The following is an 18,589-nucleotide window of genomic DNA, read 5'->3' on the forward strand; positions in this document are numbered from 1 at the left end:
AAATTTGAACCAAAACTAGAAATAATAGCATAGGTAAAAGTTGAAAAAACAGCTGTAAAGCACTATCAGGTACTTTTATATGCCTTTCTAGTGCTGTACATGGATATTTGGAATGTTAAATAAATGTTATTGACAAATTGTGCAGTTCATAATATAAATTACATATAATTATCGGAATAAATGTACTTGCAACCGAATAACGAGCGAGAAGGGAAAACAAAAGCAGTGGAAAGGTAATTGCAGATAAACATTGTTTGGCTTTTTTAGGATGAAGCCGGGTTGTGAAGGTCAGACTCAGGGAGCACCAAACAAGGAATAAATGATACAGCGTCTGCTCCTCAGCCAAGGACGAAGATTCTTTTCTATAAACTTGAGAGCATGATTCACGCACGGGAAGTTCAATGACAACCAAAATTATTCAACGATTATTTGTTGCACGCGAAAGCATTGTCTCGTGCTATGAACACTATTATCACTGTTTACGTTCTAGAAAGTGAGACTGGTCCGCCTTTCGTTAATTCCAATAACTACAAGAGAATACCACTTACTTTATGTTTTCTCGATCAAATCAGTCTTCAAACACAATCCAAGAGGCATGCCAAGTAATTGGTATTGTGCTCAGCTCAAGAGACAAGGTCGTACGTTCAATCCCAGGATGTGTGATCTTTAAGATTCACAAGCCCGTTTCTAATAGAAGGTTTCTCTTTACTCATTTCTTAAATGTTAGCACTTCAACACACGCTTCAATTCATGATTTAAATTATTAAGAAAAGAAGTAAATTAATAGCTTGATGGCGCACTCTACTTATTTATCTAACTACCCAGGTTAGATCTCCAGGGAGGTGCGATTATTGGTATCACAAGCTGTTATCTAGAGATTAAAAAAGCTATTTATCAGTCAATTACCCTTCCTTCCTCCAGGTAATTGGTTTTCCATTGGTAGCTAGAAACATTTACCGACTTTGGCTGTTTTTATCGTCCGCACAAAACTAGTCCTATGGCTCTTCTGGAAGCCTGCCGGGATTCTACACTAGCTGCACTTTCGGAAGGAGATGTTTTACTTTTTGGTGACTTCAACATGCACATCAAGTGGTCCGATGAACGAACAGCTATTCCCACTGACCTACAAGAGACTTGGTTCCTGGAAAATTTTATTCATGGACTGAGACTCGCCCAACATAATATGTACAATACAAGAGGAAATAGGATACTAGACTATGTGTTGTCTTCGCTCGATAAATGTGTTATCACTCCATCACTTAATCGGTTCTCTTCTGATCATCAGAGCTTGGAGGCCTTATTCCACATAAAAAAAGTTCACACAATAAAGAAATGTTACTCATCTAGTAAGCATCGAGCTCCCCTGTGGAGGAAAGCCCCTTGGGTTGACATTAATTGTATCCTATCTCTTATTCCATGGGACATTCTTGAAGTGGGTTCTGTCAATGAAGCCCTGGATTTCCTCAATGATATTGTACATGCAGTATGTGAAGACTTTGTTCCTAAAAAGAAATGTAAGTCTAGTAGGTACCCTCCATGGTTTGATTCGGAGGCGCGATCTGTTTTAAAAAACAAAAAACTGTCATGGTCACTGTGGAAGCAACATCCAAATGAGAATACATATAAGACATTTTATGAGATAAGACGTTACTCAAAACAGTTGCTTAAAATAAAATATGAAAACTATATTGCCAGTATAACATCTGATATTTCTACAAATCCAAACAGATTTTGGTCCCTCATAAATTCAAGAAGAAGTGCTTCCCGCATCCCTGAAGAAATTTTTCACGACTCGATTGTAGCAACTGGTGAAAATAGAGTTCATATTTTTAGTGATTATTTCTACAAGAATTTTTGTGTTCAGACTACTCCTACGCCGCTTCCCCCTGTTCAGCAAGTTTGTTCACACTCGTTGTCTTCACTCAGTGCTTCTCCTGACGAGGTAATGCATCTTCTTTCTTCTTTACCTTTGAATCGTTCTCCTGGTCCTGACAATATCAGTTCAATCTTCTTACGTAATACTGCAGAATCTCTGGCCAATCCTTTATCACAATTTTTAAATAGATGCTTTAGTGAAGGTGTTTTCCCTAGATCGTGGAAACAGGCTAATATTGTACCTATTTTGAAATCTGGCAGCGCGAACAATGTTTCATCATACAGACCCATTTCTCTCTTGCCCATCCTTTCTGTGCGAGAAAATAATCAAAGATAGATTGCATAAATTTGTTTCACCCTACTTAGATCCTGCTCAACATGGCTTTCTTCCTGGCAGTTCTACTCTCACAAATTTATCTTTATTACTTTCGGAAGCAGTTAAATCTCTATCCAATAATACACAACTTGATGTAATCTATCTAGACCTAACTAAAGCTTTTGATCGCATTGACACTAAGCTTCTTCTTCATAAACTAGCACATAGATTTAATATTCACGGCAACTTCTTCTCATTGTTACGAGACTATCTCACCGAACGTGAACAACGTGTTGTTCTCTCTGGATCTGCTTCGAATTTTGTTCCTTTTCTCTCTGGTGTTCCGCAGGGTAGTGTTCTGGGCCCACTTCTTTTCCTTCTCTTCATAGATGATCTCCCGTCTTATCTTATGTTATCTGATACCAAAATTCTTCTCTTTGCTGACGACTGCAAATTATTTCGGGAAATTAGGACAGCTCAAGATGTAATTGAGCTGCAAAAAAACCTCTCAGATCTTCTGGACTGGTGTAGCATGTGGAATCTAAAAGTAAATCCCTTAAAATCTTCTACTATTACATTTTCATTAAAGAAAAGCAAAATCCCTTCTACCTACTTCATTGGAGATGATCCTATTGCTAAGGTCTCATCTCAGAAGGATCTCGGGGTTGTGTTCGACGAAAGACTTCTGTTTACTGATCACATTGCTGCCATGACCAAGAGTGCTATGCGATTATTAGGTCTCCTGTACAGGTTTACAGAGATCAGGGATATTACAGCCTTAAGTATATTCTATAAAATGTTTATTTCAACCAAAATAGAGTACTGTTCCACCATTTGGAGTATGGCTAGCGTATCAAATCTCTCTCGCATTGATTCAGTTCTAAATTTCTTTCTTGCCATTGTCAGGAAAAGAATACCTTCTGTACGCTGTTTAAGTAAACCTGAATTGTTGACTGTTCTTGGCATCCGTACACCATCATCTCGTCGCATGCTATTTGATATGATGTTTCTTCATAGAATTCTAAATGGGAAACTTAGAACTGAAGAACTAATCTCTAAATTTAATATTCGGGTACCTGCAAGAAGAACTAGAAATAGTGAACTACTTCATTGCAACACTCAACGGCAATTAATGACTTATCATACTGTCTGTCTTCCTTTTTAACTACTTTTTAAATAATATTTGTATTTATTTTGTAATAAAGAGTACAAAATAAATAATTTTTAATTATCAGTAGAATTAAAATACAAATATTATTTAAAAAGTAATTAACAAGGAACACAGACAGCATGATAAGTCATCAATTGCCGTTTAGTTCATTTTTCTAGTCGCTGCCAAAACCTAGATTTTTGGGTAATTCAAATTCTTGTCACACTGTAATTTCTATGGGTGGCAACACTGAAAATTCTTTTGATTCATATTTTCGGGTGTAGAATAACATTATCTATTATTGTGTTAAGTTACCTTTCATTATCTCTTTTCATTTACGAAAAACTGGCAAAAGAAAAATTGTTAGCTTTTGAAACATATTTAGTAGTCTGCCCCCTTAAATTTGCAGCTACACAGTATGAGTCTCTAATTGAATATCCAAATATAGAAACAAATACATTATTTCTAGAGCGTAGCTATTAACTTGTCAAGAGTTGCCGAACTTACTTAGAGATGTGTGACATCCGGATTTGAACATCGAAAATCCATATCGACAAAACATTGAAACTTGATCGATATATTGAAAAATCGAAACATAAAATTCGATATTTCGGTCAGTAAAAAAAAAAAAAAAAAAAAAAAAAAAAAAAAAAAAAAAACTGATACCGAAATTTGAAACATGTTTGGATTCATCGATATATTGAAATATCTATAGCACTATATCTACAACTCTTAAGGCGTGTGTTCGATCACCGATAGGGGCGGAATTTATTCTCTCGTTCTGAACTTGTTCAAATGAAAAAAAAAATCAAATGAAATCTTTCAGTTTAACGTCCCACGATTATGCTTGTAGAAAGGAGTACCTGTAGGAAATCTAAAGAGTACAGACAACCCTAGCATACTCTTGGCCACATCATCTTCTTGGAAGCATTGGGGGTGGGTGATAAAGAGCAAGATTCTCAACTGATGTGCAGAATTTCGCGTATCTCATAGTATATTACTACACGTTTAGTATTGATTAAAGCAAACGGTATATGTGACTAAGAAAGAACTGTAACTTAGATGGCGTACCTGCACTTCTCTATATGGCGAGGTCATGCAAATCCGAGCCACTTTGCCGGTTCGAACCGGACGCCGTATCTTTATCTTATTAACTTGTTTGTTTTAGGATGAAATCAATTTTGTCAGGATAATAATTTTGAATTCTTTATATTATAAAAATAAGAATTATTTATTATCTATTGTCATGGCTTCATTTTCTTATACTTTGTACTTCTTCTTCATTATCCTAGATATAGCGCTGCCAGAATGTCTTGAGCCGTGGCAAAAATGGGAACTAAAGCTCACACTCACGCATTGAGCCAATAAGGGTTCAGTTGTTGCTAAACGGGATAAACTTCGCGAAAGGGAGTGGAATTCCTTCAGGTGATAGCATCGCTTGGAACAGAAGACTAGGTGTCAAGTCAATGTGGTATATCTGTAGCTTGAACAAAGCGAGGTGAAAGGAATTGCCAATGTGCAAAGCTTTAAGCTTCTGTTACCGTACTGCTTGTCCATTAATTTTCGTTCAGATCCGCCAGTAGGTACCGAGGAATAAAGTACCTCATACAAGAAGAGCCGAGCTGAGCTGAGCCTGTCTCTAACGAGCACGATCACCAAACATAGTGATCTTTGTGCCTTAGATGATGGGTTATTTTCTCATCAAATCTGATTCAGATCAAGCCAGTGGTTACCGAGAAAGAAACTATCACATAACGAGACCGTAGCCAAACTCGGTCATTAAAAATAGTAATCTTATTTCCTTGGACAATGATCTATTTACCCAGCAGATTTATTAGATTAATATTTTACCTTTCAGTTTGCTAAGGAAATCTAATACACAGTTGCTTATCTCATCGACAGTTGAGGAAATTACTGCACCATCAAAGAACTTAACATTTTCCGGTATCTCTCCACTCTACGAACCATATTTAAGTCACGACATGTCGATCGAAATGGGACAAAACCTCTAGTGACAAATTATTGCCAGAGAGGAACAGGTAACTGCTCGGACTGTATGATGGTGCCACTGTGGATGGTAAATGCAAATACTTGGAAATTAAAAAGTGTCCGTTATATATCATGGTGTTTTTGCTAACCTAAATACCAGTGGCGTATTTAGGATTTTGTTTCGGGGTTTATGCGCAACATGAGGAAGCTGGGGACAATTGCTCACCTGAATTTGAGAATGAAATATATTTTAATTTATGCATAAATTGAAGTTTTAATGACAAGAATTGCAGACGGTGAATCTTACGTGATATGATACACACACACACACACACACATATATATATATATATATATATATATATATATATATATATATATATATATATATATATATATATATATATATATATATATTTGGTCTAGGAATTAATTCGTGCGGTTGGTACGCACACATTGAAGCTGTAGTACAAACACAAAATACATAAATACCTTAAGAAAAATATTGTCCATCGCTAGCCACCACTTTCGCCCATCTGTCAGGCAATGTACGGATTCCGTGGCGAAAGAAGTCCTCATCATTGGAAGCGATCCAGTCAGAGACCCATGTTTCGATATCTTCTGAAGAAGTAAACCGCTGTCCAATCAAATCGTTGTTCATGCAATCGAACAAGTAGTAGTCCGAAGGAGCAACGTCTGGTGAATACGGCGGGTGGGGTAAAACTTCCCATCCGACATTTTCTAAATAGGTTTTGACCGGTTTTGCGACATGTGGGCGAGCGTTATCATGTTGAACAATAAGTTTATCATGTCTGTTCTCCCATTCTGGTCGTGTTCTGGCCAGAGCTTGCTTCAAACGCATTAATTGTCGTCGATTTCGTTCTCCATTCATAGTTTCACCCGGTTGCAGCAGCTCATAGTACACCACACCTTTCATATCCCACCATATGCACAGCATAACCTTTGCACAGTGAATATCTCGTTTTGGTTGTGATGGACCTGGTTCACCTGGTTTCACCCAGGCCTTTTTTCGTTTAGGGTTCTCGTAATGGATCCACTTCTCATCACCCGTAATAATTCGATGCAGAAACCCCTTTCTGCTCTGTCGTTGAAGCAGCAATTCGCAAATGGTTTTTCGTCTTTCAACGTCTCTGTCTTTCAATTCATGTGGAACCCAATGTGACATCTTTTGAATCATTCCCATGGCTTTCAAGCGTTTGGAGACTGTTGTTTGATCAACGCCTAATGCTGCTGCAAGTTGTTCCTGCGTTTGACACGAATCCTGCTCGAGCAATGCTGTCAATTCTTCGTCTTGAAATTTTTTTGGCTGTCCAGCTCGCTCTTGGTCTGCCAAGCCGAAATCACCACTTCTAAACCGTGCAAACCACTTCTGACACGTTCGCTCAGCTAGAGCATGGTCACCATACACTTCCACCAAAATACGATGACTTTCAGTCGCACTTTTCTGCATGTTAAAGTAATGCAGCAGGACACCCCGCAAAAACACTTTATCAGGCACAAATTGCGCCATGTTCACTTAACTACAAACTGGTGTTGTTGACGCTTTAATCCACTGCCCTATACTACGAACGATACGCGATGACAGGGGTTTGCAACACATGTGTGGATACACGGAACTGTGGGACGCTCCGTTCGTTGCGCCATCTCTTGTCCTCCCGCACGAATTAATTCCTAGACCAAATATATATATATATATATATATATATATATATATATATATATATATATATATATATATATATATATATATATATATATATATATATATATATATATATATATATATATATATATATATATATATATATATATATATATATATATATATATATATATATATATAGCAATGAATCTAATCTTTTATTCTGTTCATAGAAGAGAAAGGAAGCATCCTCTTGGCCTTCCTAATTTTCGGGCAACTTATTCTCCCTCTTGATTGTCTTTAATTCGAACATTTACCTTTCTTTATAACTACACGATGTAAATATTCCTTTGCTATAATAACTAAAGTCCCGCCATGATGATATCCGTGCAAGTTGGTGTGGAACACCTATTTCGCTTATCAGCTCCTCTTAATTTTGGTGTTACTGACGACGGCCGACTTGAATCACAACTAACAACGGTCGAAAGTATGATAGGAGAAGCGAAAGAAAGTAACAATTAAAAAAAAAAGAAACAATAGAGCAGAATGAACGAAAGAAAAAAAAAAAGAACACAGTTCTTACATGAAGTGAAATTTGACAAATATAGTATTAATCCTGAACAAAGAGCATAATAAAATGGAAAGTCAATGAAATTCTTAGAAATGGTAAGAAGGGTTATTGTTGTACGTGGAATGCGAAAACACCAACAAATTTATTTCGGGGAGGCTTGAGTCTGATAGCCACCCGTAAATACGCCACTGCCAAATACTAATTCTTTCCCTGCAAGTAGGACTCAACACCTACTTTAAAAACACATCCTGATTACATTTAAAGTATCGGGCAATTGTTGCTCTACATTACAACTAGATTCTTCCAAATAAAGCCACAAACTCTGTAGTTTTAGCTTCCATTGTGTGTGGAGAAAGGAATCTTTGCTTTTCCTTTCATTTGGAGGCGATGCTCCGATTCTTCCATTGCTTCACAGTTGCTCATGGCAAACGTTATGCAACCGGCGTCCGTATTCACAAGAGGGCGGAGGCAAACATTAAAATTAGACATAAATCTTGTATTTCCATCTGACAATGCTTCTCCACAACAAAGAAATCAAGTTGTGATAAAAAGGATTTAAAGGTGTTATTAATGCAGGTAGTCAGAAGCGAAAGAATATGTGAATACACACATTACACTGAAGGCGATCCTAAATCAAATATCCAAGATAAAGCAGTCAAACCTAAAGCTTTCCACGAATTTATCCTGTTCCAGGTTTATATCTTCATAACCACACATGCTTGAGATACAAATTGTGCTTGAGATACTCCTAAAACACTTCCAAAATACAAAGATAATAATTGAAATGAGTATAATCTTAACTATTTAACAGATCCGTACATTGTAGAAGCAAGTGAAATATGTTTTTCTTAAGTTGAAAGATTTCACCTCATTTCCCTTTATTCACTTATCCCTTTAACCTATTTAATGCAATAATTTAATATTATAAAAGAAAATGTTTCAAATATTTTATGAAATTCCAATTATAAATTACTGTTAAAGATTTCTTTTTTAATTGACTTGTAAATTCGATCTTTGTCATTGAATTAGTTGAGCTTCAAGTAATTAAGCTATCGTCACGGAAAGCACACGTCATGTTTCTTAAAAAATCTGGTAAATTTTTAGACAATTTGTCGTTCAACATGTATCCTAAACTACAAGTGAACTCATTTCCTTGACTCTGACTAACGTATGGCAAGATAACCCCCCCCCCCACTTTAGAAAATTGAAACAATGACTAGGTCATTCGTTTGTACTACGTTTGTACCGAAAATATTTTCGTTTGTACCATTTTCCTTATAGGGTTACTTGAGAGGTCAACGGGGAGGGGGGTATCTTGGCGCCAAGATAGGCCCCCAAATGTCATCCCCTCTTTCTCGAAAATTCTTAGGGCACAAACAAAACTTTTTTCGGTACGAACGGTACAAACGATTTGCTTTCGAATGGTGTATTTCAATTTTTTGTGCTGTGATACGGGGGGGGGGAGGTATCTTGGCGCCAAGATAGCCCTCCCCCGATGACCTCTGAAGTAACCCTGTAAGGAAAATGGTACAAACGAAAATATTTTCTGTACAAATGGTACAAACGTAGTACAAAAGAATGACCTAATCATAGTTTCAATTTTCTAAAGTGGGGGGGGGGGCTATTTTGCCAGGCGTCTCTGACTAATTCAAAAAATATAGACTATAGCCTAGTTTTACGTTATGAAAACCGGAGAATTTTAAATGAAGTTTTCTTCTTCGGTCAACAATCTTTTGACTGATTTGACTCAGCTTTCCATTCTACCCTATTCTGAATCAAACTTTTCAATTCCTCCATAGATCTGTTATTGCTGGGCTGTATATTTCAGTTGCGACCTTTCTCTACTCATATATTCTTCCATAAGTAAAATATCGTGATTCTTCCATGTCTCATAATGTATCAAATCATCCATAGCTAATGGCATGATTCTTCCATAATTCTTATTTCTGAGACATATTAGTGAAATCACATTACAAATATCATCCAAATCTGATAAATATCCAACCTTTATCATGGAATATACAGAAAGACGGATGCTAAGTCTTATCGTAGAAGCTGGCTTTAATTCTCGTAGCTATTTGGTTGAGAAAACTTTGGAGTTTGTCGCCACAGAAGCATAATCTCAGCAATAGATTTTTGTCCTGTGACAAACTGTTTACTGTACCTGTCAAAGATGGATACCAGTTTATATTCGTCTCAAACTTTCTTCGAAACCGTTTATCACATAAAAGATTAAATACCTGGCCTTTTCCAGCCATCTCATTTTTCCGTTGAGTTTGTTTTCATTTGTTACTATTAAGCAATGGATTCATCTAATTTTCATTATTCAATGACACGATATCTATTTAGTTAGAAAAAAGAGAAAGAAAATAATTTAACGCCCCACGTTTACGCTCTTTAAGTGAAAGAAAGCAGATGATAAATAAAAGTTAATGATCATTAGACAATTAGTAGAATGAGAATGTTGGAGGCATCGCGAGAACAGTAAGAATGTAATGGTAACAATGTAGAGCACCATAAACAAACATGGCTTGAGATTGAAACAGAGACCCCTCATTCCAGAGTGAATGTTCTTCACTAAGTCACCTTTATAAATCTAAATTTCTATTACATACGTATATATTTATTATTATTATTATTATTATTATTATTATTATTAATAATAATAATAATAATAATAATAATAATAATAATAATAATAATAATAATAATAATAATAATAATAATAATAATAATAATAATAATAATAATAATAATAATAATAATAATTACTGATTGTGAGAGAGAAATACTTTTTTAAAATTATGTTCCATGGCTGTGCAGATATATATACAGTGACAAGCATTAAGAAACACATGAAAACAATTTCAATTGCTTATACAACTTTAGTACAATATACAGAACGTTTAACTATTTTATAGAAAGTTTTTGAAAAGAAATTTGTGGTTAAAGTTTATTTTAAAATATGTCTTCTCCTTGAAGTGACATATTGAGAGGGATTCCGTGGTAGAATCATTTTCAGCTCCTTTGCATTTACACTGTATGGAAACCCAGTGAACAGAGAAACATGTAACAGAAAGAGAAACACTTCCTTCTTGAACCACATTTTAATTCTTCGTCCAACCTAACTGTAGGCTCTCGGAGATTTAAGCATTTTTTCATTAAGTCTTATATACAAAACAAATGAACAGAAACAAGTAGACTCTAAATGAATTCATTACAATTCACGAAAATATTGGGTTTTTCGAAGCATGGAACTACATATGCCAAAGGGGCACTGTGGCTCAGTGGTAGAGCGTTTACCTCTGTTACATGGGTCCCTGATTCGATCCCCGGCCAAATAAGTTTGTGGTGGACAACATGTGTCCGTCGGTTTTCTCGGAGTACTCTCGTTTCCTTCCACTTTCTCATTCCACCAATTCTTCCATTATCATTCATTTGCCTAAATCATCCGTCTCCCTTAGCCTAATAGACATAATCGTAGGACGTTAAAGTAAAAGATTTCATTTAATTTTTCCAGATGCCAAATAAGGAGTTAAAATGTTCCGATTCTAAACTGACACGTACAGTTTCGTTACTAATCACACTTATAAAGTAGAGTAGTCATTTCGTTTTTTGCATTGTGTTCCATTATATATATATATATATATATATATATATATATATATATATATATATATATATATATATATATATATATATACGGATGCCATTGTTACTGTCATTCATTCTTCTTCCCCATCACATTTTTGGGGCCGCGGTGGCTCAGTGGTAGAGCGTTCACCTCTGGTGCTTGGGGTTCGGGGTTTATACCCTGCTCCCGCCAAGTGAACTTTGTGGTGGACAAACACCGTGTGCGTGGGTTTTCTCCGGGTTCTTCCGTTTCCTCCCACTTCCTTTATTCCACCATTTCATTCATTACTCATTATCACCGTCTCCTTTAGCCTAACCGGCATAATCGTGGGACGTAAAACTCAAAAATTTCATTTCATTTTCCCATCACATTTTTAAACATTCATCTTCGGAAACTGATGAACTTTCAGTCTTCTCATTGTAATGTCTAGAAACCGCTACATATCACAACATTTACTTTATTTCGGTATTCTGAGAACTGTAGTATAGAAAATAAAATACTCTTGAGTATTATCATCGCGACTTCATATTATTCCAGTCAATTCCTTTCGCAACATAAGTGCCATATTGTAAATTGCAAGAGTTGATTGTGAATTGGAGGAGTGGTATTACATACAGTAGCTCCATGTATATATATATATATATCATATTAACATAACAGTTTGAGAGAATTGAATGTTGCGAATTACGCAATGTGAAATACCGTGAGTTCGCTTCTCGATGGACATCCGTTGGAACACAATGCCTTCTGTCACTGGAGACACTTGGTTGTTCAGCTGAACTGGAGGCTCCGGGAACTATCACGGCCTGGTTCTCAGGCAGACAGATGATTCTCACAGCATTAATGAAGAAACCAACAATTACGTAAGGAGTGCGAGGGAAAGTGTCAGACCTTCAGAGTCTGTTGGGGGGAATGTACATACAACAATTGGTTTGATTTTGGTCCTTGGCTTGAAACATGGAATTATTATTCATAGTCTTGTTACTCTGTAAATCGAATGGAAGTCTATCATTCACAGGCTTTATCTTTATCAATGAATTCGGGAAGCACAAGTCCCTGTAGACAAAGGTATTGTGGCCCAGGATTCCACGACATTTCGAATTTGTAAGAGGAAATCACTTTAAAAAAAAAAAAAAAAAAAAAAAAAGCAGAAAGTATTCAGCACATTGTTTTGAAATATACCGAATGCTCAGAGTTTAGAAAACGGTTGGGGCTGCGTAATGGTTTTAGCCGTGCCTCGGGGAAATGAGTTGCTCTTATTGGGTGTTCTGTGATTTCCATTTCGGATGTGAAGCCTAAGAAAATTCTCTAAGCTTATTCATTTTCGTGCATTGGCTTGCTATTTATTTTACTGTATTATTGTTATTGTTTTATCTTGTTTTAGATCAGACGGACATAACTTTTAGACTAATGATTAATGTAAATGAATAATAGTGAAATCATTGGTGGAATAAGAAAGTGGGAGGAAACAAGAGAACTACGAGGAAACTCATGGACACAATGTTGTCCACCAAAAACTGACGTGGCTTGGGATCGAATTAGGAAACCCTTACTCTAAAGGTGAATGTTCTACTATTGAATCGCTGTGCTCCTTCGATCGCTATTTTAAAATCTTTGTTGTTAAACTTGTTAGCACTTGTGTAAGTAGTGTTTTGACCACTTATGTCATCGTGACAGGAACAAATAGCCTCTTCGATGACATCTTCGTTAAACTCTAATTAAGTGGTCCCGCATAGCGTAGTAGCTAACGTTCTCGTCTTTGGTGCAAGAGGTCCCGGGTTCGATTCCCGGTGGGGACACCAAAGTGAGGCTAGCCATCATAAGTGAGGTTTTCCTGCATTTTCCTCATTACATCAGGCAAATACTGGCATGGTACCTAACTCATAGGACCCAGGCCTCTTCCATCCTTCCCCAATCCTTTCTTCCTTGTGATCACTAAATGATGTCATCCTTTACATGTTACGGGCTAACATGGCCATAGACACCGAAAGCCCAAAAATGTAATTCTTAATCTTAAATCTAAACTCCCATTAATTAATTAGCCTTCGATCTCCGTCTCTAGGTAGTCACCTGCGCTCTTCTAGGAATATGTTACACTGTTCATTTCAGTGGAACGTTCTCGAACTTCTTACAACAAGAAAAAGTTTATGATAGCGATTGATGACAACTAGAATATTTTCCCACAACAAACAACATGAACAATGATTTATTTCTCTTTCTTTTCGTATGTGATAACAGAATGTTGCAAGATCTACAATGTTTCTTATGTCGTCGTTCTTGAGCCATTTCATCAGAAGCTTTAGGTGAGTGTAGACATCATTCATGCTCTATTAACAATGGCAATTCATATTCTCTCATCAACTCCTCGTACTCATCCATGAAGCACAAGAATGATACATTTTTATGTAAGCCGTTCCTCTGCAATTTATTAAGCAATGATTTTATCTCCTCCAAGCCTTTCTATCATTCACTTATTTGTTTTTGGCTTCTGTATACTCTCCAAGCTGGAAGCATTTGAAAAAATGAAATGAAATCTTTAAGTTTAACGTTCTACGGTTATGCCGGTTAGGCTAAAGGAGACGGTGATAATGAGTGAAATGGTGGAATGAAGAAAGTGGGGAGGAAATTGGAGAACCCCGAGAAAACCCACGAGCATGGTGTGTGTTCACCACAAAGTCCACACGGCTGGAAGCATTTGAAATGTGGTGTTGGCTCAGAACGCTGCACATACCATGGACCGAAAGTAAAAGGAATGAAGACGTCCTAAAGGAAGCTAATAAAGGACGACACATCTTGAAGATAATAGGAAAAAGAATAAACAATATACTTATCCATCTTATTCATCACTCCAATTGGATCACTGTGCTGATAGAGGGAAAGGCAGAAGGAAAACCAGGAAGAGGAAGACCAAGGATAGAATATCTAGATGCAGTTACGAAGAAGATACCTTATCAAAGTATAAAACAGCTCTCTCAAGAGAGAGAAAAGTTTTAAAAAATGTCCAAGTTGCCCATCAACCTATGGTTAAGGATAGAAAGAAGATACTCTCCAATATAAACAGATATTCGATGCTCTTCTTGCAGGCAAACATAGTTTGAAGTAAGGTTGCCAGATACTATACATATAATGCTGAAACTGATAAATACATTTGAAAAGAAAAACATAAATTTCTGAGAAATATCTCTATTCTGTATATAAATCCTGTTTAAACTTTTTAGATGCAAGACTAGAAATACAGAATCACTGAATCTGAATCGGTCTTCTTTTTCGCATTTCGTCTTAAATTTTATCTCCAGGATGTTCTCCAATTTTTCAACACATCATTTTCCCCAATTCTCATAAAAATTCATTTCATACTTTTTTACAGATTATTATTTTAAATAAATTTGTGTATTTCCACTACAAATAGAAGAAGCTGAAGATCTCATTAGAAATGAAAGCTCTAATCAACTTACTAACAAGGGAAGCTATCCAACTTCTGTACGAGTATCACATTAAAACTTTCACAAGTGGAAGGACATGTTGAAAGATGGAAACATGCTTATTCCGACGATTCGCAACGTCGTCAAACATCAAGTATAATGATCGTTCCCCATAGCCCCTGAAAGTTATGTACTCTGGTCATACACGTCTTCCACGGGATATGAATCTGATATACTGGAACTTGTTTTCGCACGAAGACAAATATTGCAAACTCAAGATAATAACAGTCGGCGGTGATTGTGATTCTGGTACGTCATTGATGAGAATCGATGTCAAATGGAACACGATTTGTGATCGTTAGTTCCAAATGAACACTTTTACTCAATGGAGAAAAGGAGCATGCTGAATCCACAACGCAAAAATGGCTTTCTATGACGATTAGTATTAAATTATTATTATTAATAGTAATAGTAGTAGTAGTAGAAGTAGTATGATGAGTAACAAGTAATAATAATGAGAAGAAGACAACAACAAAGGTATTGTTGGGCTCGTTCAGTAACGAAGGATTTTGGCCCGTCTTGATTGTCCTCTAGCACTGCTATGAAGGGTTTAACATCCACAAATAACCATACCCAGCCAGGATTCGAAGCCGGGACCTCGGAATCGCTGGCTTGACGCCTCAACCCACACGATCATCAGGTCTGGAAGAAGACGAAGAAGACGACAAAGACATAATAATAATAATAATAGCAACCTAGTGGGTGACATTGGGATTCACAGCCAAATATAAGCGGGCCTGGAGAGCTATCTACAAATTTGTCAGATGTAACCGGAAGTAATTTCTGAGCAGCAGAAAGAGGTCGACTGACGAAACCATATATTTGGAGTTGACAGGTCATTATGAGCACGAATATATGCAGATTGATCTCATTTCCGGTTGGAAATTTCGGACCGGAAATGGTTGCAGGGCAGCCGGATTCACATATTCTGTGTCTCCAGGTCATAAGGAGTAAGAATATATATAGGTTGGCCCAACGTTCGAGTGGTCACTTCCAACCGGAAATTGTCTACATGTACCCACCTGTTAATCGTTGGAACCGGAAGTGAGATCGGAAAATGGATTCCATATGTGGAATCTTGATCGGATGGAGACGACAAAGAATATATTTTGATCCCGATTTGGTCACTTTGGGCCGGACGTGACCTCTGGAAATCCAATCGGAAGTGGCCAATCGGAATCGAATTATATTCGTTCTTGTCTCCCCTCAATCAGGATTCTACATATGGAATCCATTTTTCGACCTCACGTCCGGTTCCGGAGATGAACGACAGGTTGTTTAGGAACCACGTGAATACAATAGGGTACCCTTACTTACGTTCGTCGGGCCCGCTAATAAGAATATACAATATGTAATAGCATGCGTGATTTGTACTGTTATATGTTTACTACTAATTGTCAGTACACAATTGTCAGTACGCAGTACGTAATTGTGTAGGAGAGAACTGAAGACAAAGTTCCAAGAATAGCTCTGTGGATAGAAAATATACTAATTACTTAACATTGAACACCATCGCCGACGAAATGCTTTGGGCAGCAAGACAACAATGGAACGGTTCCAGTGTCTGTCCTGAATGCGGCCTTGAAGTCCTGCTATGTCAGCAAAGCCAGAACCTTTGGCGATTCGCGTTGTATCTCGGCACCGATATGAAAGCGATAACCTATCAGCTTTAGCTTCATCTTTGGAAAAAAGGAAGAAGTTTACATGAGCCAAACATGGCAAGTAGGGTGGGTGTGGAAACGATAATTATGTCGTGGTTTGGGTAAAACTTACGAACAAAGAGTGCTCGACGAAAAACGAAATTGTTGTTTGGCTGCTTGGTAAAAAATTGCGAACGATCATTTTAATTATTCCAACTGATATCGACATCATTGCCCACGAGGGCTTTCAACGTGACCGTCTATTAAAAGTAGATACATAATATTGAGTTAGGAATCCTAGACAGAAAGCACCTTTGCAATCGATGGAAACAGAAAGAGAAAGAGAACGGTTCATAGTTAATCTAGTTTTAAAACAATTTGTCCGTCTTCAATAACGAAAAATTCAATCATAATATACACCATTATTAGCGTATAGCGGGGGTAAAATGCCCAAAGGTAAGACATATACCAAGCAGCCAATTATCTAAACAACAATTACTCCAGGGCCCCGACTTCGAATACCGGCTGGAGTATGGTTGTTTGTAGACTTTCAAACCTTTATAGAATTGCTAGAGGACAATAAAGACGGGTGGAAGTCCTTCGTTACTAAACGGGCCCAACAATACCTTTGTTGTCTTCTTCTCATTATTGTAATTTTTACTCATCATACTACTACCTAGTAATATTAATAATACTAATCATACTACTACTACTACTACTACTACTACTACTACTACTACTAATAATAATAATAATAATAATAATAATAATAATAATAATTATAATAATAGTCATATTAATAACAATAATAATAACCATAGAAAGCCAATTTTGCGTTGTGGATTCAGCGTGTCCCTTTTCTCCATCGGGTAAATGTGTTCGTTTGGAAGTAACGATCGCAAATCGTGTTCCATTTGACATCGATTCTCATCAATGACGTACCAGAATCACAATCACCACCGACTGTTACTATCTTGAGTTTGCAATATTTGTCTTCGTGCGAAAACAAGTTCAAGTGTATCAGATTCATATCCCATCCACGGCATGTATGACCAGAGTACATAACTTTCAGGGGCTATGAGGAACGATCATTATACTTGATGTTTGACGACGTTGCAAATCGTCGGAATAAGCATGTTACCATCTTTCAACATGTCCTTCCACTTATGTAAGTTTCAATGTGATACTCGTAGAGGAGTTTGATTGCTTCCCTTGTAAGTACCTGACAGTTTCTCTCACTGTGTTACAAGGGTATTATCTCTGGAGTGAAAATCAGTAATTCTATACGATTTCACAGCTGGAAATTCAAATCTGAAAGCAGAATTTCGCTGTCAAGGTTAGTTCTCCAGTACACAACACACATGTATTTAGTGCAGTACAATGAAACCAGGTTAGCATTCAAAATAAAGCCCTACAAACACCGTAGTCGTGGGTTTTCTCGGGGTTCTCCCACTTTCTTCATTCCACCATTTCACTCATCTCTCATCATCACCGTCTCCTTTAGCCTAACCGGCATAACCATGGGACGTAAAACTTACAGATTTTATTTCATTTCATTTTCAAAGTATATCGCCTCGTGTTGCTCTCGGCAGCCACTTTCCTTCCAGTTTATCGTTCCACGTCGATACAACATATCTTGTCCTTAGAAGCAAATAAGTCAGTCAGTGCTACTTCCCACCTCCTGCTGGTTGATGAAACATCGTGATTTCAGTAAGTGCACCATGGACCGAAATAGATAGTAATTCGAAGGGCCAAGGTCAGGACTATATGCCAAGTGTTGTATCAGTTCCATGCCATCAAGTTTCTGATTTGTGTTGTGTGTGTGTGTGTTTTTTTTTTTTTTTCGTTATCCTGTTATAGCAGGGACTTTTGGTTTACCAATATTACACATTCTTGGAGTAGTGAGTACGCATCTGCTCCAACTGTTCCGAATAAAGATGTACATTGACGGTATGACCGTTACAAACGAATTAGACATAATGCGGCCAAAAAAAAAATAGGTTCCACCTCCTCCGTTAAGCATCAACAGTACTCAAACTGAAAGTGATAGCAATTAACCCTTTCCGGTTTCATCCATAAAATAACATATAACAACAAAGGTTTTGTCTTTTTTTTTTTTTTGAATCAATTCAATGTCTTAAGAAAATATTCCATCTTTTCCTGTGTCTGTCTACTAAGACTGGAAGCGATGGAATTTGTTAGTTAAAAGGTTTCGTTTGTCGGAAATTGCAAATTTGTTTCAAAATCGAATTCACATAATTTTGAAGTT

At 36.9% G+C, this 18,589-nt stretch overlaps 2 protein-coding genes across 2 annotated transcripts in view; one reads left to right on the forward strand and one right to left on the reverse strand.

Annotated features, from left to right (window-relative positions):
* chas (chascon) overlaps nucleotides 1–18,589 on the reverse strand; it is a 254,883-nt gene that overhangs the window by 193,884 nt on the left and 42,410 nt on the right. The window lies entirely within an intron of this gene.
* LOC145694295 (uncharacterized) lies at nucleotides 998–2,212 on the forward strand. Its single transcript, XM_081770383.1, has one exon. The coding sequence runs from the start codon at nucleotides 998–1,000 to the stop codon at nucleotides 2,210–2,212; it is 1,215 nt and encodes a 404-aa protein (XP_081626509.1).

Source organism: Thermobia domestica, chromosome 9 (assembly GCF_964235325.1).
Source record: "Thermobia domestica chromosome 9, izTheDome1.hap1.1, whole genome shotgun sequence".
Lineage (NCBI taxonomy): Eukaryota > Metazoa > Arthropoda > Insecta > Zygentoma > Lepismatidae > Thermobia > Thermobia domestica.

Excerpts from the sequence above, each read along its gene's own strand:
- LOC145694295 (XM_081770383.1), top strand. The coding sequence starts at position 998 with ATGGCTCTTCTGGAAGCCTGCCGGGATTCTACACTAGCTGCACTTTCG.